This window comes from Primulina tabacum, chromosome 10 (assembly GCF_025594145.1).
Source record: "Primulina tabacum isolate GXHZ01 chromosome 10, ASM2559414v2, whole genome shotgun sequence".
In the NCBI taxonomy this organism is placed as follows: Eukaryota; Viridiplantae; Streptophyta; class Magnoliopsida; order Lamiales; family Gesneriaceae; genus Primulina; species Primulina tabacum.
The window spans coordinates 5,663,388-5,690,984 of NC_134559.1; the positions used below are offsets into that span (position 1 = coordinate 5,663,388).

The 27,597-nt window shown below is 32.7% G+C and overlaps 4 protein-coding genes across 4 annotated transcripts; 3 read left to right on the plus strand and 1 right to left on the minus strand.

The window, feature by feature from the left end:
- The first annotated feature begins 1,457 nt into the window (after positions 1 to 1,457).
- LOC142505797 (uncharacterized) lies at positions 1,458 to 5,635 on the plus strand. The gene is made up of 3 exons (XM_075618904.1): positions 1,458 to 1,945; positions 4,201 to 4,430; positions 5,218 to 5,635. Exons 1-3 carry the CDS (start codon positions 1,600 to 1,602, stop codon positions 5,494 to 5,496), a joined length of 855 nt encoding a protein of 284 aa, XP_075475019.1. The 5' UTR covers positions 1,458 to 1,599; the 3' UTR covers positions 5,497 to 5,635.
- A 1,036-nt stretch (positions 5,636 to 6,671) lies between these two features.
- LOC142505204 (uncharacterized) lies at positions 6,672 to 11,738 on the plus strand. Its single transcript, XM_075618083.1, has 9 exons — positions 6,672 to 6,695; positions 6,892 to 7,035; positions 7,693 to 7,855; positions 8,221 to 8,400; positions 9,266 to 9,346; positions 9,433 to 9,596; positions 10,171 to 10,307; positions 10,734 to 10,849; positions 11,354 to 11,738. Exons 2-9 carry the CDS (start codon positions 6,899 to 6,901, stop codon positions 11,600 to 11,602), a joined length of 1,227 nt encoding a protein of 408 aa, XP_075474198.1. The 5' UTR covers positions 6,672 to 6,695; positions 6,892 to 6,898; the 3' UTR covers positions 11,603 to 11,738.
- An 823-nt stretch (positions 11,739 to 12,561) lies between these two features.
- LOC142505400 (10 kDa chaperonin, mitochondrial-like) lies at positions 12,562 to 14,440 on the plus strand. Its single transcript, XM_075618375.1, has 3 exons — positions 12,562 to 12,749; positions 13,534 to 13,673; positions 14,205 to 14,440. The coding sequence occupies exons 1-3, from the start codon at positions 12,645 to 12,647 to the stop codon at positions 14,251 to 14,253; spliced, it is 294 nt and encodes a 97-aa protein (XP_075474490.1). The 5' UTR covers positions 12,562 to 12,644; the 3' UTR covers positions 14,254 to 14,440.
- Positions 14,441 to 17,727: 3,287 nt separating this feature from the next.
- LOC142504861 (uncharacterized) lies at positions 17,728 to 19,000 on the minus strand. The gene is made up of 2 exons (XM_075617709.1): positions 18,827 to 19,000; positions 17,728 to 18,249 (listed from the first exon to the last, which is right to left on the minus strand). Exons 1-2 carry the CDS (start codon positions 18,927 to 18,929, stop codon positions 18,104 to 18,106), a joined length of 249 nt encoding a protein of 82 aa, XP_075473824.1. The 5' UTR covers positions 18,930 to 19,000; the 3' UTR covers positions 17,728 to 18,103.
- Between the last annotated feature and the right edge of the window lie 8,597 nt (positions 19,001 to 27,597).

Here is a 27,597-nt window from a genome sequence, read left to right on the forward strand (position 1 = left end):
AGTCGAATTTCGAGTGTGAAACCGCGTAAGAAAAACGCGTTCTTTGAATTGTCCGAAACTTTCTCTATACAAATAGCCATCCACCACTTGTTATTTCCGTCCAATTTGTCAACCCACAAAGTTTTGTCAAACTTCATTTAATGTTCTTGTCGACAATCCTTGCTTCGATAGATATTAGGATCAACCAACAAGAAGCAAGCCTTGGATTTTATTAATTTACATAATTAATTTTAGAAAAATGTTAAATATAAAATTTAATTATCAATAATTGATAAAATTTAAAGTATAATATATATATCTTTCAAATAATTAAATAAAATTATAATTATGTGTTAAAATAATTAAAATATTCATTTTATTTAAAAATATCAAATAATCAATTTAATCTTAAAATTATTTTTAAACCATAACCCTATTTTAAAATCATTAACTTAATTTTATATAACCATTATTTATATTTAAACAAATGAAAAAAATAAAAATAAAAAATAAAAAACTTCAGCTCGAAAACTAAGTCGTGATGTTTTATCAGTGCTATCAATGAAAGGATATATTTTTATTAATTTTAGTAATTCAAAAAATAAATTTATCAGTGCTAATAAATAAGAAGAAATAAAACATAAATTACAATTGACTAAATATGAATAATATAACTATCATGATTTTTTTACTGTATTACAATTCGTTTAATATATATATATATATATATATATATATATATATAATTGAATATAATGTGTGTGTATGAATAAAGAGTCAAATTATCCACAAACAAATAATTCACAAGCATTAAATTTTCTTTTAAACCATATAAATGAGAACCAAAATAAAATAAACAATTCATTCATTTGTTCAGTCAACTATTTAAATTTAAATTCAGTTTAAATCAGACTAACGATTTGTCCCAAAAAATGAACAAAATCATTTAATGAAATGCACGTATCCTAAAGTCATAACCGTGTAAATTAATAAGTTGCCGTCCCTATTCTTTGATGTTTGCTGATTAAATTTTGATGTGTAATCAAACTAGAACTTAGGTCATAACCTAAAAATCAATCCATCTTAAAGATATCAATATAATTTGGTAGGACGAGCCGACCCACAACCTATGGTGGGTTGAGATGTTGTCAATTCAATCAATCTATTTGATACCACCGTCACAAGCCACTATTTGGTGGGGCTGCACAGGCTTGCTCGTCAAATCCAATCTGTCTCTTTAGCGATATGATTATAATATAGCATTGAGAAACTGACATGTGAATGTAAAAATTTATGATGGAAATTACTCGACTGAATTTGATAAATTATGTAGTTTTGTGAGTTCAAATTCAGATTAAAACAAAACTTCAGGTTCTAATTGTTGATATAAATAAAATAAATTATATAATTTAATATACATGTTTTTTTCAGCTAGTTTGGATGGTAGGAGTTGGGCGGCTGTTAATATAAAAAAATAAATTATATAGTTAGTTTGGTAGGAGTTGCGGCGGAAAACAAATCTTGGGTCAGTTGTTTCGTTTTGAAACGAACCAATAAATTCTTGAAACAAAAGTGGCGAATCTGCTAATCCTCAGAAATTGCCATCCAGAAGAATTGGCCATGATGGAGAGTGGAATCCACGGGACTCACGCGATGGAGCCGTGGCTCCAGCTTGAAAACAAAGTAGTGATGGTGACCGGAGCGTCATCTGGGCTTGGCCGGGAATTCTGCTTAGACTTAGCCAAAGCTGGCTGCAAAATCTTGGCCGCTGCTCGTCGAATAGATCGGCTGCAGTCACTCTGCGACGAGATTAACAAGATGGCCAGTTCGAATGAATATGGACTAGCTGCTGTGGCTATTGAACTTGACGTCGGCGCTAGTGGGTCCGTTATCGAGGCTTCGGTCCAGAAGGCTTGGGATGCGTTTGGAAGAATCGACGCTTTGATCAACAATGCTGGTGTTAGAGGTAAAGTACAGTTGTGTCGTTTGAGGAAATTTGAATGGTTTAAATTTATTTTTTAGGTGTTTTATTGGGTGGTTTTCGTGGCGTCCGAGTTTGGTTCATCTAGTTCAATCTTGTTTCCTTGCTGTTTCTTGTTTCTTTTTTAATATGTGATCTTGATGGAGTTTTGAGCAGATATTTTAATAAACAGTGTTGCATTTCCCACTTTGGTTTCCCAAGAAATTAATAGGAAACTTGAGCGCTCACGAATCTAGAAGGTTACACGTAGAAAACTTGCTTTTACGTGGGAAACATGATGGCTGTAAAGTTGCGATTTTCGGTTGGAGTTCTCTTCCGAGTTACATGCTTTTGACATAATAAGTGCTCTCTTTGTGAGTCTACGCAGTGGAAGAGGTTACCTGGGAAAGGACTGCCGTCGGAAGAGTATCGATAGATGGCCTGTATGGACATTAATGCTGGGTTAACTTGCACTCACCTGATATTGATAGATGAATAAAAGCCACTTATAATAGGACACCATGACAGTCAGCATCACAAAGGGCATGCATTGCTGTGATCACATTTTGGCTCCGCAACCTGAGGAGTAGCTAATAAGTGTTAGGTAGTTTTTTCAGATGCTGGTAAACCGTTTTTGCCAGCATCCATGGTTGTCGCTATATCAAAAATTGTTGTTTGTGCTATTCAAATATGAGAGAAAAGCAAGAAGAAAACAAAGGAATGTCTTTGTAGAGGCAAGTGTTGAACACTTTCTCCTTAAGAAGAATTTGACCCTCACAATGTGCTAGAGCATGTGGCAATCTTCTCCCAAGATACAACTACAACACTTGAATAATGAGCACTCAAATATTCAAGTTCTATCACAAAGAAAATGAAGAAACTCTCTCTTGTTGAAGACAATATGCATATGATATGTAAAATGTGTTTTTGATTTTCAAATAATCAATCATTTAATGTTTTTCATGTAAAAGACATGATCTTTCATTCATAGGGGTATCCCTTGGCCCTTGTAACTGATCACTAGCATCAAACAATGCCAAAGGAATGAAAAAATGTCAGAAAAACGCAGAAAAACTCGAAGGGATGCGTCCGTGCGCCGCGCACGCTCCTGCCACTGGCAGGTGCCCGCACCCGCGCGCGGGCGCGCGCCTGCCACTGGCAGAAGGCAAGCGCGCGCACCCGCGCGCCTGCCACTGGCAGAAGGCAAGCGCGCAGGTGCGCGCCGGCTACTGTACACGCGAATTTTATTTTTTATTTATTTTTTTTCGATTTTCGTCCCTTACACGTTCCGACTACTCATTTAAGTTTCTTTCAACATTTGATGAACTCTTCTCGAGTTTTATTCAGAACCATCGAACGTAATATTCGTTCATTAAGCTTCGTTCTTCGTTTCGAATTTTTCCAAATCAAACGCATTGATTTATTTGCTTAATTTTCATTCTTTAAGCACCAAAATTCCAACAAAAATTGATCTAGCCATGTGGCCAGACCTTAAACCATCGATGCTAGTGAAAGCGTAAATAGTGTGGAAAGCATATATTGGATTATGTTTGTTTAAATGTTGATTTGAGCATGTAATCTTTTAGAGTGCTTGCTTCACTTCAATAAATCACTTGTCTCACTTTGCCACTTGTTTTAGGCTATGTGATACTTGTGAGCCTCATTGCATTTGGCTCTTCTAGACTGGTCAAACCCACAAAAAGTTAACGACACGAATTTTATCATACGCGTGTCGTATTCGCGTCCAATACTTCAGAGAAAGAAAACATAGGAGTATCCGTGCTACAAAGGTTTTAAGTGAAAATTGAAGTTGTTTATGGTGAATATCCAAATGTATTTAGCTTACTGCCGCTGTTCTTGATTTCATCATCACCATTATCAGCGATTAGAGAACATGAATCAAAGAATTTTGATATGCTTCAAGTTACTATATTTTGTGGCGAAATAATATTTAATTTGAAGGGATAAAGTTTTCCCTTAAATATTAATCCGATATGAATAACTAACCCTTTGCAAATTTTTTTGTAATATTTCTGTCATTATTTGTTAAGCTAAATACTCACACTTTGATGCGTCATGAGCAGCGTGGAACAAAGAATTATCCCTGGCTGCTGTAAATGACAGTTTCGTCTTCTCTTGAAAGCCATTAATATTTACTCATCCACTGGAATCTTGCTCATGTATATTAAAATTTAATTTTTAATAGAATCTTGTGTTCGGTGATGGATTGTTGAATGTCTTGCTCTGACTTTTTCTTACAGGCAGTGTGCACAGTTCATTAAATTTGTCAGAAGATGAATGGGACAATACCATCAAAACAAATCTAACAGGAACTTGGCTGGTTTCAAAGTATGTTTGTACATTGATGCGTAATGCTAAAATGGGTGGATCAGTCATCAATATCAGTTCGATTGCTGGTCTTAATCGTGGCATTCTACCTGGATGCCTTGCTTATGCGTCTTCAAAAACTGCCGTTAATGCTTTGACAAATGTTAGTTTTTTTCTATGATGTGTCCTAACTGCAAAATAGAAATCTTAAAATTTCTGGTGATTAATTTATGTTTTTTGTGCATTCTCTTAAGTATTTGTGGTTGCATACCGAGGAAATTGTGTGGGATAAATGTGATTTTGAAGAATTTTTGGTTTGAGGGTGTAATAGGCATATCGCACATTATTTTATAAAGCGAGAATGGATGTGAATTAGTTGCTAGCAAAATCCATAGAGAGAGGCTTGCTTGTGCAGTTTCGTGGGATTGAAGTATATGTGAAGGATTCAGGATAAACACCAAGAGCAAACTGTTATATGGACAAAGTTCTATATACGTGGGAACGACTTATTGAATAATTTTGACCATGAAATCATGGCTTGAACCCATAAGATGCACCTCTGCTAGAATTCCGATGCTGGTGGATCAGTAAGTTAAGATGTGATTGAGAATGCAAGAGTGATCCTAATATCACATTATTTTGTGGGAGTAGTTCAAAACGATCTACAAGCCTGCCCAATGTATTTCTGTTACTTCTCTTGATTAATGATCTTCATAAAGCAAATGTGGTGCAACAAAGATGCTAACCAATCACATACTCTGATTTTACAATATCACATCATTGGTACGTTCGTTCGAAATTTCATTAGATGCTACCTTCTGATGTTCAGTTCATTGAACTATCTTGGGTTTTCTGGTTCAAGATTTTTACTGAAGTCGCTATCTTCTGTTTCAACTACTCGGGATACCAAATATTTGTTTCCATTTGAACAATGAAAATTTTATGCACAGGTGATGGCGATGGAGTTTGGGGAGTACAAAATTAGAGTAAACTCCATAGCTCCGGGACTTTTCAGATCTGAGATAACCGAAAGTCTGATGCAGAAAGAATGGCTCAGAACTTTCGCGAAAAAAACCGTCCCATTAAAAACTCATGGCACGACGGATCCAGCATTGACATCTCTCGTGCGATACTTGATCCATGATTCGTCTGAGTACGTGACGGGCAATACTTTTATTGTGGAAGCAGGAGCTACCTTGCCTGGTGTGCCTATATTTTCTTCTCTTTAGATGCTAATGCTGTGATTTGTTTGTCATTCAGAGTAAGAGCAGGATCAAAATTAAATAAATGAATTGTTGAGTGCGTAGGAGAAGTCCAATGAATTTGTGCTTCTTTGAATGATTTTAAGGCTTAAAAAAGGTAAATCTATATGTTTTCCTTTTCCAATTCTCATTTAGAAACTTTACTCAATGAAATTGGATGATTTGAAGAAGGATGGAGATATTTTATAAAAAACTCTATTGGGAACACATTAGTCTACTAAAATTAAACAACGGCCCCTTGAACAATTGAAAGCAAAACCCGGCCCAACGGTGTGAAAAATACTAAAATATTCGGTACATGAAAGTTATTTTTTGGATATCGAAAATATCGGTACAGTATGACAATGATACCGAAATTGTCAGTGCGGTGAAACAATATTTATAAATTAAAAAATATACTATTTTTAAATAATGAAATTAAAAATAAAATAAGAAAAGTAAGGTCAAATAATCAAACGGATCAAATTTTAAAACTAATGGTATTCCCAAAAACAAAAAAAATAAAAACTCAAAGCGCTCGTTTTCGTTTTAGGTTTTTTTGATATGAAAAGTATAATAAAGATATTGTCCGGCATTTCATTGTACCTCGAATACTCGCATAATTGGCATATTATTTGTACCACATCGAAATTTCGATATGATATCGATACAAATTTTTCAATAACAAAAATTTAGTACGATATATGGTATGAGCGGAAAAAAATTTATTTGATGTACATAACCCACCCATATGCCGGTACCTCTTATTACAAATTTTTTAAAATCTATTTATTTATTTATTTTATTATTTAACTAAATACCATTAATCGTAGGGGAAATCTTTAACTAAAATATTTAAATGGGCGAAAGGATTTTCGGATAATATCCTATCCCTATAATTTCTTTTAAAAAAAATCCTCTCATTTTTCCATTGCCCCAAATATATATTTCATTTTATATATTTACAATTATCTGTTTGTGATTTTACTAATATACTTTATCAACTATTTTAAAAAAAAAAACTATCAATTTTTTTGAATTAATTAAATATGAATAAAATAAAAAAACAGAATTAATTTATTTTTCCCATTATTTTCTTAATTTAATAATAATAATAAGATTAGCTTCCCGAAAGATCTGCTGCGCAGAGCAACTTGATGGTTTTCCTTTCTTCGAACTCAATCTAGGTTTTTAAGGGGAACAATCGGTTGTCCAGGTTGATCAATTTTTCTACTGCAAGTCCCTCTCTATGTAGATTTTGTTAACCATATTTGTTCAATTGTGCGAGACGATTACTATTTTTTTTGTTATTGTCGGAAAACATGAGTTTCCCAACTTTAGTAACATGAATTAATTCTACGATCCATTGCTTTTTTTTGGCAGTTTACCGATGTTATTACGTAAGTCTGGCGACAAAATATCTCGGTGGAGGAGGAAAAAATTTTCCTTTACTTCCTCGGGTGATGAAATGGGACAACAATTTTTCAATAATGGGGGAAACGACTGCGTTGTTTGGGGAAGTATGAAGTAAGTTTGAGCTGCCACGAATAAGGTTTTTTTTATCTGGTTTGAACTTGTAACTCCAATTCTGGGGTCGCATGCATTACTTATAAGTTTGCCTGCCGACTATGATGAAGTGAAGTTTTGAATTGCATCAAATGCAATAATAGAAATTTGAAATTTTGAGAGGATGAATGAGCTAGCTCGTCTATTGATAGGCGCTTGTTTTAAGTTGAGCCTTACGAGCTTACATTTTGTGCGCAAATGTTGGCATTGTCATGATCGGTAATTTTCAGTTCACACAAAAGAAATACATTTCTAAAATTTGATGAAAACTATTTATAGTTACGGAGCACAATGGTGGATGTAGTGCATCTCTGTTATAATCAGCTGCAAATTGACACAGGGTTTCATACCATTTCTTAGCTGCTTTGATGTTGCAGACGTATTCCTTTGTGATATTTGTTCTGATTAGCCAATTAATGTCGTCTTTTGTGGAATTTTTTTGCCTGTCATACCGACAACAAATTATCAATTGTTACAACTCACAACTTGGTCATGCTTTTATTTTACTGTTATCTTTTGATAACTATTTAATCTCGTCCTTTTTGCCACTTGCATGTTGTGAGTCCACTGTCTAGTCCCCCTTCTCTAATAAAAACATTAGAAGTGTTTTATCTGTAGCGAGGATAAATTGAAGGGACCATATTTGTTTGAATTCGAAACTAAGAGATCGTCCTTCAACTCTTTCTTCAATCGATCAACTGAAGTAGTCAGATGTAGCGCCCCACACATGCGAAGTGTTCATTTCAGCTCCAATTGTCATTCCTCGGATGTAAAACACAAGGTACCATTCCTTTCATGAAAGCTTGTTTAAGCAGGAATTAGTGGAGAATATTATCTTACAATTAAAAATGAATGATGTTTCACCTTCCTTCGATAAGTGAAGGCTTTGAACCTGGAAATTTAATTCTAGTACTTCTAGTTTCTTTCTCAGCTTTTTAGTCAGTGAAGCACGAAACGGAACAAGCACTCCTTTTTTCTCATTTGCTTCTCTTTTTGGAAAGATGCTTTACTTTTTCCTCACTTAACGAAGCCTTAAATTGTGAGAACCCCGCTAATTTTGTTTTACCAACTGAGGTTGGAGGGTGTTTGTTCAGTGTTTAGTTTCTCCCCAATTTGCTAACACCCTTTGTTCTGAAATACTTGCAGCTGTTGAGTTCTATTCCTGAATTTGTGAAGATAGTGGAGGTTGGTCCTAGAGACGGACTTCAAAATGAGAAGGAAGTCGTACCAACTTCAATAAAGGTTGAATTGATAAAGATGTTAGTTTCTTCAGGATTGCCTGTTGTTGAGGCCACTAGTTTTGTCTCACCAAAGTGGGTACCTCAGGTGTGTTATCCCTATCCACCTCAGAGGATAACTAGCATGTCAACACGTTTATTTTGACTCTAACTTGTTGGGAGGAGGGGGTTTGTTTTCACGTGGATTGAGCTCCACTCCCTTGGTTGTTAAATGTTTGTGCCACTGCACCACGTTCGATGTTGGTAGCTTGCATTCTCCTTGGAGATGTCCCTTTAATGTGGTTTTCTTATAGTCGCTTTTGCCATAACCTATTTTGAGATTTTACTTCACTCACTCACTTTGTTGTCAACCAATTTTTGTTTCTCTTAATTTCATTATTTTCTCTAGCGCTCAGTATTTGATATGGTTGGGAAGAAAACAAGGGGACCATCATCAGTTTCAGATGAACACTGATAGTGTGATAACAATTAACTTGATGTGGCTGCTTGTTTGTTTGTCTTCATGACCTTAATGCATGTCATTAAATAATTACAGCAGTGGCATAGTATGTCCTGCTGAAACATATAGTTTCTGGAATGTGAACTTTTTGAGAGACTTCAATCAATCTCTGATTTGTTTTACAGTTTTACTACTCTTTGATTGCAAAGAAAAAAACATTCCTTTGTGGTTTGCAACCTAAAGTTCATGAAGAAATTGCTCAAATCCTTTTCTTGTAGTTGCAACCCTGCCGGGGTTGTGCTGCTGATAAACAAATGAGCATAGAGTTTGTATTTCCTGTCGAGAAATTATATTAACAAGGCATGGCTTGATTGACTTCGTGCATGGCTTGATTGACTTCGTTTGATGCGGAATACCTATGTATATGTGAGGCTATAATAGTTATTTAATCTCAAATCATGGTTATTGAAGCATTTTGTTTTTAACTAGTCAATGTGGTAAAATTAAATTTCAGCTAGCGGATGCCAAGGATGTATTGTCAGCGATACAGGGCATTGGGCATTGTAGATTTCCTGTTTTGACACCAAATCTCAAAGTACGTTGCCTTTTCTGTTAAGACATTAGCATGCAACATGCACTCTTGTGTGCCTTCTATTTGTAATCTTCCATCTATTTTCCCAGGGTTTTGAGGCTGCTATAGCAGCTGGAGCTAAAGAAGTGGCTGTATTTGCTTCAGCTTCCGAGTCGTTTTCCAAGTCAAATATAAACTGCAGCATTGAAGATAGTCTTGCTCGGTATCGCGATGTTACCCTTGCTGCTAAGAAACAATCACTTCCCGTTCGCGGGTATGCTCCAGAATTTCTTATTCTCTCTGCTGTCCCATAACTTCTGGAATTACGTTTACTGTTTGTCAGAATTCTCGCTATAAAGTTTTTCAAATTTTTTTGTAATGTGGTGGTGTGACATGGGTAATGTGCTTGTGTTGATGTTTTCAGATGTTTGTACTTGGAAAAGGACAGTTTGTAGGGCATGTGCCTAATTTAAGAAGTTATTGATGTAATATAGTGGAATATTCATACATTGTCTCCTCTGTTGAAGATACTGTGTGTCATTTGAAAGCTATAAGTTGATTCTGGATATTTGAAACTCAGTAGTACGCGTACTAAAAATTTTGATTGAAACTGTGTGTGGGCATTTGCAGCTGCTTACAGATGTATGTTTAACAAATCGTATGGAAATTTGTCGCTGTTAAGTTTTGATATTTGGGCAGTTTTGGGTATCCTATATGGTCGAATTTGAACTTCTGCAGCCATTTTCAGCTCATTAATACGTTTTGTTGTAACTTGCCATTAATCTTTAAAATTCTTGGAACGAGCAGGTTTCATTCGCTATATTTAATGAATTGATCTTTTTTGTCAGATATATATCATGTGTTGTGGGTTGTCCAGTGGAAGGAGCAGTACCTCCATCCAAGGTAGCATATGTTGCACGAGAACTTGTTAATATGGGTTGTGCTGAAATTTCCCTTGGTGATACAATTGGTGTGGGTACTCCTGGTAATACTAAATTTGCTTTTCTGGTATATCTGTCACTACAGTATATACTTTTTCTTTTAAACAATCCACTTCTTCCTGGGCCATATATGACCAAGAAAATAACACAACATTTAAAAAATTATCTTGTATTATACTTTTCTGGATTGTCTTGACTCTCCTAGTTTCATTATCGAAATTAAAACTCAGTCACCCACATTTCATGCACCTTTATCCATGATGAAACCAGGTTAATGTACTTTAACTGAAAGTGAAGTAGCAGTTCGATTAGCTTTCATCCTGTATTTTGTGTCAATACTCAAATCCCAAGATACGAGTATATAATCCGGTTAAAAAATAGTTGCATTTGGTATGCCCACAAAAGTATCTATCTTTTCTTAATGATTATGGTAGATATGCTTTTGACACCTTTTCTTATCCTATCGTCAGGTACTGTAATTCCAATGCTTGAAGCTGTTCTTGAGGTTGTTCCTGTGGAGAAGCTTGCTGTGCACTTTCATGACACCTATGGGCAAGCTCTGTCAAACATTCTCCTGTCCCTCCAAGTAAGTTTTTCTGTTTCCCATTGTTTATACACTTTCCTACCCACATGATGCAGACACAAATCTGGATACTTTAGGAATCAACTATGCTACCCTCGAGCAAGTTGGCCATGATGGATCACGTGTTTGTGTGTTCGGGTAGAGGCTCGATTTGTAACCAACAAATAGTTTTACAAATTCATTGTACATCTGATTCAATTTTTCTTCGTAACTGGGCATCTGTAAAATTAAATTTACAAGAACATTCTGTGAAATTTGACTTTATCATGCGAACCCAATGAGTTTTTTGTCACTCTTACTCCCCTTGAACTATACAATATCAACTAAACCTCATAGGCACCTTCATGATTATTCAAATCTCGATCACACTCCCGAGACAAATCAAAAGATTGAAAATGTTTTTAAAGCCTGCAATTTTTCTTTCTCGTTAAGAAGAATGCAATCCTGACAATGAGGTTTATAGTTTTGTATCACATCAGCCGTTTAACATTTTGGCATTTCCAACAGCTGGGTATTAGTACTGTGGATTCCTCTGTATCGGGCCTCGGTGGTTGTCCGTATGCCAAAGGTGCTACTGGGAACGTAGCTACTGAGGATGTTGTTTATATGTTGAATGGGCTCGGAGTGACGACGAACGTGGATCTCAGGAAAGTTATATTGGCCGGAGATTTCATCAGTAAACATTTGGGTAGGTGTCCTGGTTCCAAGGCTGCGGTTGCATTGAGTAGAATCTTTGCTAATACCTCTAGGCTTTGACTTATTTTTTAGAACACATAATGTTTTATGTAACATATTTTACATGAGATTGAAATTTAAAAACTCATTTGGATACATTTGTATGGATTTTTACAGCATTCATCGTAGACAGAGACACATCTTTACTGCTGCTGAATGCACCATTCTCCACTATAATTGATATAATCTTCAATGAGCTCTCCTATTATACATGCATTGCGTGTGAATAAATTGAAAAACATTAATATGTTTATAAATATCAAATTATAGTATTACTATTAAATAATGCAAAAAATATTATAATTAAATTATATTCTTTTATACCATTTTTAAATGAAGTAATATTTTAGTTTAAGAATATAATTATTTTATCCTGAAAAAATGAATATAATTATGTTAAAAATATCAAATTTTAGTATATTGAGTTTAAGCTTTAGCGGAGCTTTCGATTCGGTGAATTTTCTCACTAGCAGTATTTTGAGACTGGATTTTTTATTTGGGTTATCGATGAAAAATATTAATTTTTATGCTTAAGAGTATTATTTTTTATTATGAATATCGGTAGGATTGACCTGTTTCACAGATAAAGATTCGTGAGATCGTTTCACAAGAGACCTATTCTCTAAAAAACAGTATAGCCATAACAAGTTTAAAATAGAGTTGTTTTTATTGTGAATTAATTTAAGAGTTTTTGTGTCGTACAGTTGAGTGCAAGGTAGCAATTTTACTTCAACACAAAAAATTATTTTTTTCTAATATATATATATATTATATAAATGGAAGTTAAATAAATTATTATGATTATTATTATACTTAAAACTATCATCGTTACTTTCCTCCTATAATTTTAGTTTTATTAGAAATTGGAATGAATTTTTCCCAAGAGACGTAAATCGAATTGTCCGAATTATGAAATTAAAAAAATTGGAAAACTAAAATTTCAATTATAAAAAATAAGAATTGCCACAGAAGGTCAATTTGGTCAATTAACCAAATCCCTAAGTAATCTTCTTAAAACCCTCCCAAAACCCTAGCTCTGTATGCTTTTTGTTTCTCAGGAAAAATGGCGAAGCGCTTGTTGCCGCTCCTGAACCGTGTTTTGGTCGAGAAGATCGTCCCTCAATCAAAAACCAGCTCCGGAATTCTTCTCCCAGAGAGAACCTCCAAGGTCTCATCCTTCCTTCGAAATGTGAAAGATCGCTGTTTTTTTTCCTGAAAATGTTGAATAAGATTAAAATGATGGTTCTATTCAGCAAATTAAATGTGGATCAAATTTATCTAGTTAGTACTCTGAGTTTTTGGATTGGAAAATGCCACTGGAAGCACGACTTCGGTTTGGTTTTTAGATTTATGACATGGGTATCAATTACTCTGTTGAACATTTGTTTCATTCTTGCATTGTCTTGCTTTATACTGGACCCGACTATTGTTGATTTTCCTAGAAGATTATGCTAGTGATTTAGTTCGGAAGATTGGTTTGTCTTTCAATTTTGTATATGATTTCATAGTAAATGGAATGGGTCTTGTGTGATTGACTTTGCTGAAGTTATTAAAAATTTGGAGTCTTTTTTTTTTCCATTTGACACGCACACATAGTAGGTGAGCTCTGAGCCATTAAAAACCAACTAGACTAGCGTCTAGCGTATTTGTTAACCACAATATATTTCGAGTCTGGTTTAATGTAGAGCGGGATGACTTTGGGTGAATAATTATTGTGGAAAAAAGAAAAACGTCAAAAGGCATCCAGATAGAGAATCTAGAGCTTTCTCTTCGTAGTTTGGCTATTAAATGTCAGTAATCAATCGTGTTTTGAAACATTATGGATTTTTTTGTTGCTAGCCATCTTAGATTCCAGTTTATATTTGAGATGAATTACATGAGAACTTGAGGCAAATTTGTTTCCATATTTCATCGTGAAGTATTGAAATTTAGTTGTGTGATAATTTTATCAGTTGAATTCTGGAAAAGTTGTTGCTGTTGGTCCTGGATACCGTAACAAGGAAGGAAAGCTCATTCCTGTTAATTTGAACGAAGGAGATACTGTTCTGCTTCCCGAGTATGGGGGCACAGAGGTTAAGCTTGGTGAAAAAGAGTAAGTCATGTGCTATGTATTGTTTCCTGTTTTGATAAACTATCCTCTCTTTTTTCTAGTAACTTTTGTGACCTGAAAATGAATAGTTAATGAACGTTTCTATCAATTTATAAGACTAATTGAATCATTTAGGTAACCATGAATTGTATCAACTCACTTAACTCTATTGTTCTGTTAAAAATTTGACACCAAGTTCAAAAGCAACACTGCAACGTTTGTGGATAAAAAAACACTGGACATACCATATATTCTATGGTATGATGTGATCTTACCAGCAGCCAATCTACGATGTTTGTGGTCCTCCAATTTGTTAATTTTCCTGTGTGCCAATCAAATCGAAATATCATCCTGTCACTCCTCTACATGGCATGTAAATTTTTCAATTAATTATTATACTTGAAGTAAAATTCTTCGGCTATAAAAATTTCAGAGGAATTTATTTGGTTCTGTATTTGGCTTCTGTAAAGCTGTTAGATTTGCTTGATAAAATTTTACACTAATGTTCGTCGTGTATTCTTGATAATGCTTCAGGTACCATCTGTATCGTGACGATGATATTCTTGGAACGTTGCATGACTAATCTTATCAGCATCCAGAGTTGTACCCTTTTTGAGCTATTGTGTGACTTAACATTATTAGATTGAGAATATCAGCGGATTCTTATTGTTATGAAAAGTTCAATAATCAACTTACTCGAGCTTTATTGATTTCTTCTTGAAGTCAATGTTGTATTCTTATCTTCTTTATGCATATGATGACTTGCTCTATGTAGGCAGCTGCATTTTATAGGAAATCCAATCGAAGCTTCTGGTTCCGAGCCCGGGAACCATAGCCACAATGGCACGCGAAGATCGGGCATGCTTTATACTCACCATTCGTTGCAAAATGATAAATCATTTTGTGATCATGAAAGTGATAAAAATTGGATGATGAATAACCCAATCCGATCCGGCATCATGCGTATCGAGCACAACCATGGAATCGATCACCATTGTGTTCCTAAACTACAAGTTTATTGAAAATGAACAAAAATGCATGCTTCGGATGTATGTACATATTTCCATTCAGAGTTTTTCCACCTTTCATGCTCACGACTCAGGATCTACGAGTTTATCATTATAAGCAAGAAAATGAATCAAATCCCCAAAGTCGGGAATCATAACACGAGGCTTTCCGTTGAAGACCATTTTCAGGTTCTCGTCGCAAATCACATATCTCTTGTCTGCAGGATCTTGAAGCTTGTTCTTTTCGATGTAATCCCATACATCTGAGGATGATTTATTGTGAAAAATCCCGCAATTGGCTCCAAGAACCTTTCCTTTCTTTGCAGTTGATCGGTTCACGCCTATATTTTATATATTAAATATACATCTTGAGAAATATATATAAGCTTTGGAACATGTAAATTAAGATAAAAGTAGAAGAGTAGAAAACGACTCACGATCTACGAGTTTATCATTATAAACAAGAAAATGAATCAAACTCCCAAAGTCGGGAATCATAACACGAGGTTTTCCGTTGAAGACCATTTTCAGGTTCTCGTCGCAAATCACATATCTCATGTCTGCAGGATCTTGAAGCTTGTTCTTTTCGACGTAATCCCATACATCTGAGGATGATTTATTGTGAAAAATCCCGCAATTGGCTCCAAGAACCTTTTCTTTCTTTGCAGTTGATTGGTTCACGCCTATATTTTATATATTAAATATACATCTTGAGAAATATATATAAGCTTTGGAACATGTAAATTAAGATAAAAGTAACACAGAAGAGTCGAAAGATGCATACCCTTTTGTTTTTTGCCTACTGATGATTTTGCAGCTGAGCTGTCCACGTCTATATATATATATATATTGAATATACATCTTGAGAAATATAAGCTTTGGAACGTACATGTGGATTAAGATATATTCATATATAGAAGCGTAGAGAGATACATACCGTCTTGTTTTTTGTCTGTTGATGATGACAAAAACTGCAGCCCTACACTGGTAATGGCGGATTTTACAGTCTTGAAATCTTTCTTTTTCGAATAAACGTGGATTTGACATGGAACAATCACTCCATGCAGCTCTGCTGGTGCTATTTCTGGCACGAAACCTGCGTGTGTTTGTGTGTGTATATATAGACACGAAAGAAATTAAAATCTTTATATTAAACATAAATTTGTCTTTTCAAACCTATATATATCATGCATCGTGATCCATATATATATATATGTATAAATGTGTGCGCATACAGAGAGACTCTAGAACCAATTTATCCGTACATTCGGGATTAACGAATTGCGTTGTATTAATTACCGTGAATCCTGATCAACTCACGGTCTAGCAAGTTACGGAGGACGCAAGGATCTTTGTGTTCGAGATAGCCCACAAGTTCATTGGTACTGTCGACTCGAATGGCTTCTTCATCGCAAACATTTGAAGGATCGCGAGCCAATGAAATGGTGTCATTGCCTCCGATAGTGGGCTTGTAATGTGGAAGCACAAAAATCTCTCCCATCAGAGAACCTACAAGCTCATCGGCCGCACTCTTTGGAGGGGCCATTTTCTCTAGATTTCTTGGTTTTCTTGACTCTGATTTCAGGGTTTCTTCCGGGGATTATGAGCAGAAAGTTTCTGAGTTTCTTCAAAGTGAATGGTTTTATTTTAAAATGTAGAAAGCCGGGTAACTGATAGTGTGTCTATATATATGTGTGTGTACTACTGATATTTAAATTAAAAAAAAAATCAATATTATATTAATAAATAAATATGTCAAAATTGATTTGGTAATTTGCATATTTTTTTCATTTTTGTCACATTTTGTTGTAGATTACTAATTTGTATTTTTTTATTATAGTATTTTTTGTCGGAATACTGACGTTGCGTCAAAAATTGTTTACGTGACGACGTGCATTAATTGATGTATTTGATGTCTAACATAGTATTCTTGTGATAAGACTATAATTGGCGGATATAAAAGAACAAATAGTTGATTAATATAGTGAATAGAACGATAACAGAATAAAAAATAATTCCAAAATTTTATTCAGTAAATGAGATCAAGCAGCACCATCTGTATTTATTCTGATAAATTAGTCCTTGTAGAATTCGAGATTTTAAAAACGAATTTTCAGCATTTTGCAAAATACTTGTATTAAGGTACATCAGATCAAGAAACCAATTCCTCTTTAATCCGTGACTTTTTGCAAGAACGTACTGGAACCTTACATGAATGATATTGCTGCATCGTCGCAAATTTATCATGTACAAGAAGTTGGATTTTAACTAGGCTTCCGTTCAGATGAAACTAGAGGTCGCTTACTTAGACGAAACTCCGAAAACATGCCAAAATGGTTGGTTTGCTCAGAACAATGCAAGTGCACTAGTGGTGGAGGTTCGTGATCATTTCTGGAAAAGTTTGGTGCAGATGAAACATCGGCACATCAGGCTGGCGAGTGAAACAGGTTGGGAAAAAATAGACCCGTATGCACGAGTGTAATCTAGTTGATCCCTAATTTCTTCTGCATCAGCTGCTCAACAACAGGAAATTTTCACAAATGCAGAGTAAACCTTTTAGGTGAAGGGTAATTAGGCTGTTGGCTAATTCGATCCTATATAACCATTGTCCTGCAGTAAGATTTTTTCGTTTTAAGATTCATTTTCCAATCATTATGGATTCGATATAGCCCGATTTGTCCACGATTAAGCCACAGGATCATGCCTCATGTTACATGCAGTGCATCCTTCAAACTTAAAATGCAATAAGATCAACTTTTCATGGTTTAGCTTGCTCTTGATGATGGGTTGTCCAACTTGATCATAACTGTAGCTTTGTGACTACAATTAAAAATAACAACCTTTTCGCGTGGTTTATCGAAAATTTTAAACTTTAATTTCCCCCTCGCTCATTCAGTTTCTGCCGTTAACCATGAAACTTTTCTTCTCAGTATTCATGTCAACTGTGAAAACTCTTCAGATGACATCATCTGATAAAGATCGAGATTTTGGGGATCTAACAAGTATGAGTTTTCCTATACTAAAAGCAGAAAAGAAAAACATTTCTTGCATACACAAAATCCAACACTTGATTTTCCAAAATGTTTCTCATTGATCAAAGCAAACACGACTCGACTCATTGTGAGAATCAATCAGTCACAACAGAGTGAAACAGTAACAGACGGGTAAAAACAAGTTGTTCTTGATCAAACAAAGAGTTCCTCAACCTTTCTGAGCTAAACCCTTTGTTGTTTTGTGACAGATCCACTCAAAAATGACCCAAATGTTCTCTCTGTTTTCCATTTTTACATCCCACAGAATTTTTTTTAAAAAAAGACTTTGTGTTTGGGCGTCTTGGTCATTCCTCATCCAGCCACAGCCACAAGCTCTTAATTCCCACGAAAATATATACATTTACAACTACAGACCAAAAGACAATTGCACGTATCAATTGATGGAATTGTTTTGGAGAAACAAGGTTGTGCAAGGTGTGTGCCTGGACTTGTCCAGAATAGACCACATCACTTGAACATCCTCGTACGCGCAAGCCATCACTTCTCCCTCCAAATCCATTATAGCATTCTCTTGTCCCTCTGCCATTATATATACATACAGATTTGTAAATGATAAATGAGTTCTGAGTGCTCATAGAATTTAGAGATAAAAATGGACCAAGAGATTTTGTTCAAGAAAATCAAAAGGACAGCCATTAAAACATATAAAATAATCCGGAAACTCAAGAACTCCCACAGCCACACATATTCTATTTGTACTTTTCTAAACTTGACATAAATATCTCTGTATTCATCAGACAAAATTCAGTCCACTCAACTCCAAATAAATCAACCATATTTCAAGCCATAATTATCGTATAACTATATCTCTATCTTTTTAAAAAAAAAGCAAAAACAAAAAACCATTCTTTTTCAATCATCACTGCTACACCATATAACTTCACTGCACATTAATATTACATCAACTTTCTCAAAATTTTTATCAGAGATATGCTATAAAAATCTTTTGTCAAAACTTTCGCCACTCTTTTAAACGAAAATGAAATTCAAACACAACCCATAATCTTCCCTGAATCAATAAACATTCTTCATGAAAAAAAAAACTTGATAAATTTGATATCAGATATGGAACAACACATTTGTGAAGTTTAGGTACCTTGTGGGGTGGACTTGGTGGTGATTCTGTTTGGGTTTTGATGGTTGAAGAAAGTGCAAGCTTTTCTGAAGGGAGATGTAATCGTACGGACCCAAGAACCCATCTCATTTAACGTTACATCTATCTATCCATTTTTGTCCTCCTTTTCTTTTATATATGCACATGTACATTGTAGATGGATCAGAACAATAATTGCACGTTTTCCCATTTTGCATTTTGCCTCCTTACACTCTAACCAAATTGTAGATTTAATCCATTCGTATTATCGATATTTTCTTGATTCTTTATTTAATTTAATATTCTAAAAGCGAGATAAAATATTAAATTTTTTTCAAATGAATTTTTATTGTTAAGAGAAGTAAGACCATAAATTTCAGATTCACCATTACATATTTATGTAGTGTTTCATGTTAATTACGATGGATTTCAAGTTCATCCAATCATGATATCAATTGAAATACATTCTACTTTGTACTAATATTGTGTAAACAAATAAGATATATATTTAATATTTCATCTGTTATTTCTTGTAAACAATAAAAATATAATCGAAATTTATTGATTTCAAATTTTTCTCCCCTCACACAACCCTTTAACTTATACATTTTCCAAAGTATAGAATTTATGCATTTGATTTTAATTATTTTATATATAATTTTACATTGTTGCATGTATTGCTGGCCCGAGAAAAAATAAAATTGTGAAATTTTTGAAACTTTGCTCTTAATTATGTTATTTATCTTTGTAATTTGTCTTCTATATAGTTAGGAATAAATATTTATTTTTATGTTTTAATTATCATTTACAATTGCAATTGTGATGTGATAACTAAAATGTAGTGAGAGAGGGGTAAAATAGAGTAATGAAAAAATACTAGAGGTTTAATGTGAGTATTAATCATAGTTCGAGGGGGTAAATGAAATAAACACAAAAAATGTTAAAAGGGGGAACAATTTATTATTATTATTTAATTGATTTGAAAATAAAATAAGAGGAGGGAGAAGCTGCCTCGAAAGTAGGCAAGATCCGAGAGATAAGCTACTTGTAATGGGCACATGGTGCATACGATCGTTACATGTGATGTGAAACCCACACTCTCTTCACTTCTCTTCTTCACAAATAAGAGAATATGTGATCGTACGCTCATTGTTAGGAGTTCGATTTTTTCTATTTATGTTTTTTGAGCGAAAGTTTGTCTGATGTAATTTATCGAGCTAGTATGTAGTTGATATCACAATCATAAAAGCACATCAAGTATATTAATTAACCCATTGGTAGCGCTTTGTATATTGGTGTTCGTGTTGTGTCGATTCTCGACGAGAACTCCAAATATTTGTTTTTTTTATAATTTATGTCGTTTATGTTTATGTGAAATATTTAGTTTTAGTATTTCATCTGTCTTATTTTATTTTATTTAAAAGGTCAATTTTTTTATCCATGCCGATGTGGTTTGGACGAGGCACACACTGAACATAACATTCATGTAAAAACTTCTAAAATTTGAAAAACTTTAACATAAGAGGTTAAGATTGAAGAGTAGGTCTTTTGTGATACGGTCTCACAAAACTTTATCTGTGAGACGGGTCAACCCTACCGATATTCACAAAAAAAGTATTACTCTTAACATAAAAAATAATAATTTTTCATGGATGACCCAAATAAGAGATTTGTCTCACAAAATACGACTCGTGAAACTGTCTCATACAAATTTTTGTCAAAATTGAAAATAAAAAACACACAGAACCAAAATCCTAAGTAAACAATGATAAAAACAAATTATAATTTTGGTGTTTACTTAATGTACTACGCATCTATATGACTTGTCATCATGTTAAATTTGAAAATTTTAAAAATTATTTCTGGTATCCGGAGTGGTACAAGAACTACACCTAGGACCATAAATTATTAATATTTTTAAATAAAAGAATTTAAATTTAATTCTTTTATTTTACTTATTGCTTTGTTGGGCTTGAGTGTATGATGGGTCCATAATTGTGCCTTAAATGGGCCTTTGGGCCATTGTTACTATTAATTATATGAGTTCAGGACAATTTCAAGTAACAAAATAACGTCCACACACAAGTTTTGACACAGTTTCTATTTGTTAATTTATTTTATTTTATTTTTATCTATTCACGCTGAGACGTGTCAATTCAATGAATATTTATAATAGTAAACAAAATGACATAAAAAGTAATATTTTTTTCTTAAGTAATCTAAATAGAATTCACATGTCATAAAATTGACTCGTGAGACCGTCTCAATGAGTTTTTGCGTTTTAAGAACAATGTAATTTAAATAGTTAGTTCCCTCTAAAACTCCAAATAATAGAGTTATTAATCGGTACAAAACAAGGAGTTGGCTTCGTGGATACTTGGAAACCATCGACTATAACTAACTACTATAGTGATAGAACTAGATTCGTACATAATTAATACTCAAGAAAAATAAAAATAGATATATAAAATGTGTGTTTTTTAATTAGAGCAGAGGTGCTTGTTAAAATTGTGTCTCAAACTCGAATATCATCCAGGTATGTTATAAATTAGAGTATGTCTCTTGTGAGACGGTCTCATGAATCTTTGTCGGTGACACGGGTCAACCAACCGATATTCATAATAAAAAGTAATACTCTTAGCATAAAAAGTAATATTTTTCATTGATGACACAAATAAGATACTCGTCTAACAAAATACGACCCGTGAGACCGTCTCACACAAGTTTTTGTCTGTAAATTATTACGCATTTACTTTTTCCATCCCTAATTAATATTTTTTTCACCAATTTCAAATTATATTTTTAATAATAGTTCCAAAAACTTAAATTGGTTTGTATATTTTACTAAAACTTCAAAGTTATCAAATTTTCATTTACTACTATATTAAGTCTTTACCTGGATGGCATGATGGAACATGTTCCCATTACTTCAAATATTTATATCAAAAACTACATGTTAATTATTTTTTTTATACATATTTGTAAAAGTAGATTTGACATTCATTTATTATATATTGTATATATACCAAACTGGTTGATTCCATCCTACATGTAGGGACACTATCCCCATGATAGAATCAAGGGCCCAAATTTAACCACACATACATGGGGTCTACTAATTTTTTTAAAATCATATATGTGTGTGAATCTTATCCATCCAAATCATGTGGGGCACTGCTCCCACATGTAGCATCGAAGCTACCTAAAAAACTATAGCATTAATTAATTAAATATATGAAATAGAAATGATGTTGCTGGTGGGGGCTGCTTTGAATTGGAAACCCTACCCCCATGTGATGTGTTGAACGCCAAAAAGGATAATCATGGAGGTCTTTTTACCTTGTGAAATTTATTAACTCTTTTCGGTTTGTTTGTTTGTTTGTTTTTTTAAGAAGTTAGTATCACGATCGGGTTAAAAATGATAAATAAATAAAATATTAACAAATAAACTTAATAACATTAAAATAAATTTTGGTTTTTTGATCATGTCTCGTCAATTTTATTTTTTGTATAAAAAGTTTGTTTTTTAATCATCTTTCTCCGACATCAGAGTCGCGTCAATTCTCGCTAAAAAAATGAATAAAAATATTATTTTTTTTCGAGAAGCTAATTAATATATTGAACTGAGAGATATTTTGCAATTTATAAGACCAAAAGTTCAAAAAATGTCATTTTACATGATGAAATTTATAATTTAATTTAATTTAATTTAATTTGGTAAGAGTGATTGGCCTTGCTTAACATCTGCACCGAGTCCGTACGTTATGCCTTGGTTCTCGTCGAATTCGATATGCACACTTTCAACTAAATGAATTTATATTAGACATTTTATATTTATATGTCCTACCAATTGATATATATATATATATATATATATATATATATATATATATATATATATATAAGGATAACAATATATTTGATCATGTAACTTGTAATTTTTTTATTTTGGATTCGATCGGTCAATTCATGGTTTAAATCCACCAACTTACACTGTTTTTTAATTTAAATTTTTTTCACTAGAATGTCGGCGTGATGCTAAAATTAATTGTGTGACATTATGTGTACTTTCATATCCGATTTCATGTTATCACTCCTGTGAAATATTTAAAATTGGGAAAAATAATGTAAGCTAGTCAATTAAAATCGTAAATGATCGATATCACGACAAAAAAATGTTTATTATTATTAATTTTTTAAAAAATACAAGGTTTATTCTTAGAATGTTTAATCGAATTAGACGACATTAAACATGCACTTTTTGCTTAACTAACTTTGACTACGACTCGTGTGTGTTTGTGTGTGTGATGAGTATTCCAATTTCAACATCATGACATTTACTGGTGTGACCATTGAATCTTAAGTTATTTCCCTCTTTGTATATCTATTTTCAGATATATAATATATCTGTTTATATTTGAAAATAATTCTAAATTAATAATCATAACACCTGATATATACGTCGTAACGTAACTTTCATTTCATATATTAATATGAATGTTAAAAATATTACAAGATCGATTATTCGTCTTAAGAGAAACGACGTGTATTATAACTTCGTGGAGATTAAGTCGTTAAAATTTTTATATTATTAGAAAAAACTATAATATAAAATTTTTACGATTTGATTAAACAAGACCAAAAATGAAAACGCGCATAAATACGAAAGGGGTAAGCAATTAAATTTTCTCGATCCATCACTTTTTTCACAAAGTAGGGTGTGGTCCAAGAAATAATCAAGGATCTTAGGGTCACATGCATCTCTATCCAACACTAAATAAATTAGATCAAAATCCCATTTGGAGAGCTCAACTGCTAATCACTAGTCATTATTAAAAGCAATAACTTTTTGCTTTTCAACCTACCAAAAGCTCCCCCCCCCCCCCCCCCCCCCCCCCCACCATGTAATAAAATCTAAAGTTACAAGTAAAGCTTTATCAATTAGCCAAGTTTAATCAAATCAGACCATCATTAGCTACTATGCAAATCAGACCTACTAGTTTTCTAAGTAAGTTGTATCGATCGGGGATTAGATTCGAAAAGTTTCATGTACGTAACATAATCACGAAAACATGACTTTCCCCACGAACTTTATACTCTTTCTTCTCCTCTGTTATAAAATTCTCGACTCCAACACTGAATGATGACGTGCATAAGTAATTGTCATGTTTTAAAAAATAAACTACAAATTCTATTAGCAAAAGAAGTTAAATTTGTATGCATTTTAATTTGGACAATTAAAATCTTCAAAATAATATTAATAAGCACACGTGGAGCAACATCATTGGATGGTGGATCCATTTTACGCAAGTTTTTTGACAGAGAATAATGGTAATGATTAGGATAATAGAACCCAAAGCTTAAGAGTAGAATGTCCCCAACTGGTGTAATGATTAGACTTGACTTAGAATATCATTGTAAACAAATCCATTCTTGTTGAAATTAGAAATATTTTGTTATTACAAAATGGTAACTTCTATTTTGTCAAATATTTGGTTAGCTTACCAAACGGTTGTTAGTTTAATTACTAAAACACTTTTAGGAGGATTCGGAAATTGGAATATGAATTTAATTCTGAGTAGATCTCTTGTGAGACGGTCTAACGAATCTTTATCTTTGAGACGGATCAACCCTATCGATATTCACAATAAAAAATAATACTTTCAGTATAAAAAGTAATAATTTTTCATGGATGAACCAAATAAGAGATCTGTCTTATAAAATACAACTCATGAGACCGTCTCACACAAGTTTTTGTCTTTAATTCATTCCATATGTAATGTTGGTTTAATTACTAAAACAAATTTAATTTTTACTAAAAAAATATGTGTAACAGATACTTAATTTCTTGTTCACTTCCACTTTGATATTTCCATCTTATTATGAATGAAGAATGGACATCTTAAGATAACAAAACTATTCAACTTTTAAAAACAAAAATTTGTGTGAGACATATCTTTTATTTGGGTCATCCATGAAAAAATATTACTTTTTATGCTAAGAATATTTAATTTTATTGTGAATATCGATGTGGTTGACCCGTCTCTCATATAGAGATGTATGAGACCGTCTCACAATAGACTTATTATTCACTTCTAAAATGCGCATTGTTTATGTCATGATCCGTAGTTAATTATCTTAGTAAATTTGAATATATATATATATATATATATAGACAATCAAAATAATAAAATTAAAAATTACATCATCCAAAAAAAATATATTACCAACTTAAACCGGCGGATAAGCCAGGAAATAAGGCTCACGCATCAATAATCCGCAAAAGGCGAGGATCGTTTGTCCAAGTTTCAGAGTGCGTACGAGCACGTGCATCGATTACTACGCCGGGGGCTTTGATACCTAATTGAGCGGCGAGTGGGGACAGCGCGTGGGATGAGGCTGTCCTTTTTATTTAATAATTTGTAGTTATTATTGTTTTAACGGAAACGCCAGCGAGATATATTTACCACTCTCAAATCACTATTGCCACTCTCCCCTCCAATAGAGATTGACTGAAACCATAATATATTAACTCTTAGGGACGTATTCATTCTATATTTTCAAAGATTTTTAATGATTTTTTTAAATGATGGATTTTTGTGGAGTTGATAGATTTTTATTGACTTTTATGGAATCTCATAGAATTGTAAAACAAATTTCATATAGACTCTTATAATTTTTTTTCAAGATTTTTGTAGAATTTTGTAAATTTTTCATAGAATTATGTGAATTTTGTAGTTTATAATTGTGATTTATTTTTTATTAATTTTTTTAAAATAATTATTGGATATAGATAACATCTTCAATTTTAAATTATTATTTTTTATTTATGAATGTAAATGAATTTTACTTACTTAAAAGTTAAATCAATTTAATTTGTGAAAAACGACAAATGAACTATCCAATTTATTGAAATCAAAATTTCAATTCTTTATGTCAATTCAACATATTAATGAATAAAATTTTTATAATTTCATGATAAAATTTTATTAAAAGAACACTCAAAATAATGAGTAGTCTTTTATAAAAAAAATCTAATCATTACTGACAATTCGATCAACATCGTTCTACATTCCATTGGCTATGATATCCCTCCATGCATTAGCATTTGCTCGTTGTTGTTTTTGAGTATTAAATAACTGATCAAAGTCGTCACCTTCATAAACTTGTGCTGATGAAGACAATTGAGCTTCATTGTCTAGTTCAATTTGAAATTCATCAAATTGACACTTCTTTCAAAGAAAATTGTGTAATATAGCACATGCCAATACAAGCCCTGTTAGGGGTGGGAAAAAATACCGAATTTTCGGTATACCGAGATTACCATAACAAAAAAATATTGAATTTACCGAATTTTAAGTATACCGAAGATTTCGATACGGTACGGTAAGAATACCGAATTTTTCGGTACGGTAACGATATCCAATTTGAAAATTTTGGTATATACCGAAATACCGGAAAAATATACAAAAATTTTAAAATATATAATATTTTAAAACAATAAATTATAATTTTTTTTTTTAAAATGTAAGGTTTTTTTGGTTCGGTATCTTGAAAAGAATGAAAGTTTGTATTGAATTTGGGAGATTTCTCAATTAAATGTATATCCAAATCTTTAGGTTGAATTAAAGACTTTTGTTGACATTTTATTGTTGTACATTAGGCTATAATTCTTGTACTTAATAGAATTCCATAGAGTCATTAAAAGTCTATTTACATTTTGAATACATATAGACTTTTGTAGAGTTTTTAAAAGTCAAGTTTGAATACCACATGACTTTTTAAAATTCTACAAAAGTTTATATTGAATACCACTAAACTTTTATGTAGTATATAAAAGTCTAGTTTGAATACCTCTAGACTTTTAAACTCCATAAAAGTCATTAAAAGTCTATAACCAATACACCCCCTTTAGTTTCAAAAAACTCCAATATTTTTGGAAAAAACTAACCATCCTCTCATCCATTATGGAATATGGAAAGCTCTCCAACTATATTCCAAATGCATTCTCTATTTTGGAGAGTTATGGAGGATCACTGTATATTTGGAGCAAAATTTTGGAGGATGACATTAATTACGAAAATAACATCCGCGAAAATTGTAAAATGACTTTTGTGTAAATTTTTCTTTTCACTTTTTTTTGATACATTTCTTTTTTTCTAAATTTTTTTAAATTAAATTTAGTTTTCAATATTTTACATTTTTTAATTTATTTGAAGTTTTTTATTTTATTCATTAATTAATTGTAATTTTAATATTTATAATAAACACCAAATGAAAATAATGAACAATGTCATGACAAAAAAAACACATAACACAATTTATTACAAACACTTATTATGGACTTAATTTAAGAACAAAATGGTTAATTGAAGATGAAAGGGATGAGAATGTGACAGTCACAGATTATCGCGAAGTACTCATCCCAGATGTTGAAATGGCACCTGATGATCATGTTTGATTTTAAGAGTTTCTTGCACGACAACGCCAAATAAAAGATATGTCGGCTCATTATGTACTTCAGGATGCTCTTATTGATCATTTGTGAGAGAATTATAATAATTCTTATTATTAGTATTTGTAATTATCAATTTGTGTGTTGTTCTTTAAATCTTATGCGTCATTTATATTTATTTTGATTTATATTTTGTGTCTGTATGGTTAATGTTGTGTGTTGTTTGCAATTTGATGACCAAATAAATGATTTAAAAAAATCCAGTCGAATATATGTTTAATAATATAATACATAATTATTAATATGTTAAACTATTTAT

Bases quoted from the DNA above. Each gene is read 5' to 3' on its own strand.
- LOC142505797 (XM_075618904.1), top strand. From the start codon at position 1,600: ATGATGGAGAGTGGAATCCACGGGACTCACGCGATGGAGCCGTGGCTC. The intron at 1,946-4,200 runs GTAAAGTACAGT...TTTTTCTTACAG, and splicing joins CAACAATGCTGGTGTTAGAG to GCAGTGTGCACAGTTCATTA. The intron at 4,431-5,217 runs GTTAGTTTTTTT...TTTTATGCACAG, and splicing joins CCGTTAATGCTTTGACAAAT to GTGATGGCGATGGAGTTTGG.
- LOC142505204 (XM_075618083.1), top strand. From the start codon at position 6,899: ATGTTATTACGTAAGTCTGGCGACAAAATATCTCGGTGGAGGAGGAAA. The intron at 9,347-9,432 runs GTACGTTGCCTT...CTATTTTCCCAG, and splicing joins TTTTGACACCAAATCTCAAA to GGTTTTGAGGCTGCTATAGC. The intron at 10,308-10,733 runs GTAATACTAAAT...TCCTATCGTCAG, and splicing joins AATTGGTGTGGGTACTCCTG to GTACTGTAATTCCAATGCTT.
- LOC142505400 (XM_075618375.1), top strand. From the start codon at position 12,645: ATGGCGAAGCGCTTGTTGCCGCTCCTGAACCGTGTTTTGGTCGAGAAG. The intron at 12,750-13,533 runs GTCTCATCCTTC...TAATTTTATCAG, and splicing joins TCCCAGAGAGAACCTCCAAG to TTGAATTCTGGAAAAGTTGT. The intron at 13,674-14,204 runs GTAAGTCATGTG...ATAATGCTTCAG, and splicing joins GTTAAGCTTGGTGAAAAAGA to GTACCATCTGTATCGTGACG.
- LOC142504861 (XM_075617709.1), bottom strand. From the start codon at position 18,929: ATGGGTTCTTGGGTCCGTACGATTACATCTCCCTTCAGAAAAGCTTGC. The intron at 18,250-18,826 runs GTACCTAAACTT...ATATAATGGCAG, and splicing joins CACCAAGTCCACCCCACAAG to AGGGACAAGAGAATGCTATA.